This window comes from Octodon degus, unplaced genomic scaffold (genome assembly GCF_000260255.1).
Source record: "Octodon degus isolate 3935 unplaced genomic scaffold, OctDeg1.0 scaffold00255, whole genome shotgun sequence".
Lineage (NCBI taxonomy): Eukaryota > Metazoa > Chordata > Mammalia > Rodentia > Octodontidae > Octodon > Octodon degus.
Genome location: NW_004524831.1, coordinates 1,535,329 through 1,539,487, shown reverse-complemented (window position 1 = coordinate 1,539,487; position 4,159 = coordinate 1,535,329). Strand labels below are relative to the sequence as shown.

Sequence of the window (4,159 nt, the reverse complement as noted above, 5' to 3'; positions counted from 1 at the left end):
TTCCTTTGCAGTTTTCAGCCTTAAAAACCCTTGTCTTTCCCCTCCTGGGCGCGCACCTCAGCATCTTGCCGGGGTGTCTGCCGCTGGGTACCAGCTAAAATAAAGTGCTTCTTTAACTTTTGGACTTGCCTCATTGTCATCTGATTTTTGAGCTACAACACTTAACAGTGAGTAAATGTTTTAGGTCAAGGTAGTGAGCTAAAATAAACTCCTTCCCTAACCATCTCCTGTAAACATAGTCAGCTTAAAAATGCATCTTATAAAAATATGCGCTTATCACTAAACTGTAAAAATCTTTAGTCACACACAGTTTGCAGCTGTGTTAAATAAATGTAGTTTTCTGTTGTTCTGTGCTAGATAACAAATTCTCTTACAAAACTAGATATGATTTCTGTTATAAACACCCCCATGCTACCTACGTTCTATTGCCGATCAGTCTTCTCCTGCGTGAGAAATGGCTGATGGCCTGCACTCAGTAATAAAGGCTCCACTCAAATTTTGATTTGTTCTTTGATCTGGTTCCTTGCTGACTGACCCATAACACCTACACACTCACATCTAATCTGTCTTGAAATTCTGCTTCTTCCTATCCACGGAGGTCTCTAGATAGCAGGAGGAGATGCAAATCAGGCCCCTGTCTCCCACTTTAAACCATCCTGCTCTCACCCTGCAGCTCTGGAGAGACACCCCGCTCTGGGCAGCAGCTGTCTCCCCTTGGTGATCAGGGCGGAGTACACACAGCTCACCATGGAGCTGGTGTTGAGCTGGGTTGTATTTATCACTATGTTAAAAGGTGATTCATAAGAAGCAAGAGACACTGAGTGTCTGACTGGCTTGAGTGGGATACACAGTGGACATGTGTGATGTTTACTGAGCAGGATGTGTCTGTGTTTGCAGGTGTCCAGGCTGAGGTGCAGCTGCTGGAGTCCAGGGGAGGCTTGGTGCAGCCTGGCGGGGCCCTGAGACTCTCCTGTGCAGTCTCAGGATTCACCTTCAGCGACTACCACATAGAATGGGTCTGCCAGGTTCCAGGAAAGGGGCTGGAGTGGGTTGGGGTTATTAGAAACAAGGCTAACAGTCATACCACAGACTACACTGTGGAAGGTCGATTCACCATCTCCAGGGATGACTCCAAGAGCACAGCGTATCTGCAAATGACTCAACTGAAAACTGAGGATACAGCCGTGTATTACTGTGCACACACAGTGAGGGAACGGTCAGTGGGAGCCCAGACACAAACCTCCCTGTTGTGATGCTCGGGACCAGCAGAGGATGCCCAAGACACACTGAGTTCAGTGTCAGTGTGCAGGACAGATGCAGAGAGCAGGTCTGTCATTTGATCTCAGAAACTAATGCTTCAGGTCCTGGTGACATAATCCCCAGGAGACTCTCCAGGCCTTTGCCAACCTCATCCTCAGGCAGCAGAGAAATCAGTCGCAATCAGACCTCACTGTCCTGTTCCGTGGGGAAAGCACCAGAGCTGACTGGGGTTCAGGAAGAGGCGTCAGGACACAGGAGACAGGGTGCTGTGTGGCTATGGGGGAAGAGCAGAAACAGGGCAGGTCAGTGCTGGACACAGGAGAAATGAGGACCTGAGGAAAGAGGGGGCTGGTGTTTCCTCACACAATCCGTACAGCCTTTTCTCCTTTTCCCATGAAAGCCAGGGTCCCCGAACCTAAGCTGCAAGTAAAATGGTGAGAATGACGGTGTTTGCAAGGACAGACTGGGATCAGGATGAGCGAGCCCTGGATGTTATATTCTCAGTTAGATGCTTGATTTAGCAGTAAGATACATTCTCAGCGGCCCATGCAATCAAATGTCATTTTGAAGGAATCATGTCATGATTGTTCTCTGGTCAGCAAGACTGGAACGTGAGGTCACACACAGGCAACATGCTGAACTTTCCAATGAAAAAATTTTATAGTGATATTCCCTTTCACCACCAGTTTGGATATTTAGAACAGAGGCACAAAAGAGATAGTCCAGGCTGATAAAGCTTTAGAAACTTAAATCATACACTCCTTTCATATACAACTGCATAAGTCAAACTCAAAGCTCATCTAATTGACTTTCGGTTTTCTTTTTTTAAAATTATTTATTTTATTTATGTGTGTGTGTGTGTGTGTGTGTGTGTGTGTGTGGCCAGCTCAGCCCACCAGGGGGCGGGGCTGGCTGGCATGTGGTGCTGGGGGATTGAACCGCGGTCCCTGTGCTTTGCTAAGCTTGTTCTAAGTAGGTGCTTTAGACCACTGAGCCATCTCACCAACCCCATTTTTCTTTCTTTAATTTTTTTTTAATTTTTTTTTTTTGTATTTAGTACAGAGTCTACAGGGTCTCACTACACAATCAGACTTGTAGAGTTTCTCCTGTTTTCAGCTTCCCAAGCCCTGGGATTACAGACGTGCGCCACCACATCCACATCTCAATTGCTGTCTCAGCGCACCCCAGGGCGGGGCTGGCACAGTACACTGGGGATCGAACATGGCCACTGGTTTTTGCCTAAGTAGGTGCTTTAGTCTGCTGCACCCTCTGGCCAGTCTTTAATTGTCTTTTTAGATAATTTATTTTTCCTTATTCACCCGTATTTTTCTTATTTGCCTTCTTGTGACAAGGGACTCTAGTTTTCATCCCATGGCTCAGGTACTTTAGCTGGATCTTAGAAGTCTGATTTCCTGTGAGGATCTGAAGCTTCAGGTCCATGTGGCAGAATCCTCAGGAGACTCTGCAGGGAAGAGTCAATATTTATCTTTCTTGTCCTGAATTAGAAATTGTATTGAACAATAAGATATGTTCTCACCTGACATATGTTTATATGTCATTTTTGGAGGCAAAATGACTCTTTTCTGGTCATCAGGACTGGAATCTGAAGACACCCAGCCAACATGGACTTTTTTTCAATCCAATGGTAAAAATATATTAGTGGTATTTCTTATCATCACCAATTTATGTATTTAGCATTAGAGGCATGAGACTGGACGAGAGATAGCCCAGGCCAGAGAATGGATAATATTTTAAAAATGTAAAATCTGATCCAGCCCTATCGCAGGCCTGGTGAGTGTGTGGGATAGCTTCCGGCTACACTGTGCCTGCAGGAACTGTCTGGTCCAAGCCCAGGTGAAACGTGGGTGAGACCCTATTTCACCTCCTTGAGACACCCCACCACCACTCCGCAGTCCACCCCCCACTCCCACCCAGTGAGTGACAACATCTGCCCCATTCTCAGAACCCCAGATCCAGCCCTACCCCAGGCCTGTGTGTGTGGGAGAGCTTCCTCTCCCTGTTAATCAACCTTGACTCCTTCAGACTCAGCCCAGGCCTGGCATACAGGCCTAGGGTAAAACTCTGCAGCTGCAGTCCCTGCAGAGACAGAACCACCCAACTAGTCCAGGAGCAGAAAGTCTTGCCAGAGGGGCACAACAGGTTCACTCCCAAGGGCAGTAGCAGGAAGGAGCTGAACACAACAGCCAGACGCAAGCCAGGCACAGCTGGATAAATTCAAACTTTGTAGATCTGCACCTGAATTTCAGTAGTTTCACTACTGAAAGGTTAAAACTACAACAAAGCTCCGCAACAAAGTTCAGAAGACAGTGCTATACAAAATGACAATGAGAAGCAGCAAAATGCAATCTCAGACCCCAACCCCAACATAACAAATGCAGAGGATGCTAACATAGAACAAATTAGGAATCACACAGCTGAAATCAATGAATCAATGGCTTCTGAAATAAAGAAACAACTGCAGAAAGGTATAGAGGACTGCATATTGGAAATGAAAAAAGAAATACCTGAATTAATAGCATCTGCAGTAAAGAATCAAATGCAGAAACATATGGAGGAAACCCAATGCACACCCAGAACAAGTGCAGAGGACACAAGCTCAGCTGAAATGTATGAATTAATAGCATCGAAAGTAAATAAGCAACAGCAGAAAGTTATAGAGGAACCCAGAGTGGAATTATTTTCTGAAATAAAAAAAAATAATTCTCTAAACTCATAGCATATGAAATAAAGAATCAAATACAGAAACAGAGAGGAAACCCAATCTGGAAAAAACTCAGTAGTAAAACAATTAATAACTGCTTATAAAGAAGATAGTGATAAAAAAAATAGAGGAGATTAGAAAAATGATGGATTCCGTGAATGAGCAATACAGGAAAGA

General features: G+C 45.0%; 1 gene segment (V, D, J or C); it reads left to right on the top strand.

Annotated features, from left to right (window-relative positions):
- Positions 1-690: 690 nt before the first annotated feature.
- LOC101572522 lies at positions 691-2,163 on the top strand (the record flags this gene model as incomplete). The annotated part of the segment is given in 3 exon segments: positions 691-793; positions 898-1,200; positions 2,135-2,163. Coding segments are annotated over 3 exon segments (378 nt in total), but the record flags the coding sequence as incomplete, so codon positions are not given.
- Between the last annotated feature and the right edge of the window lie 1,996 nt (positions 2,164-4,159).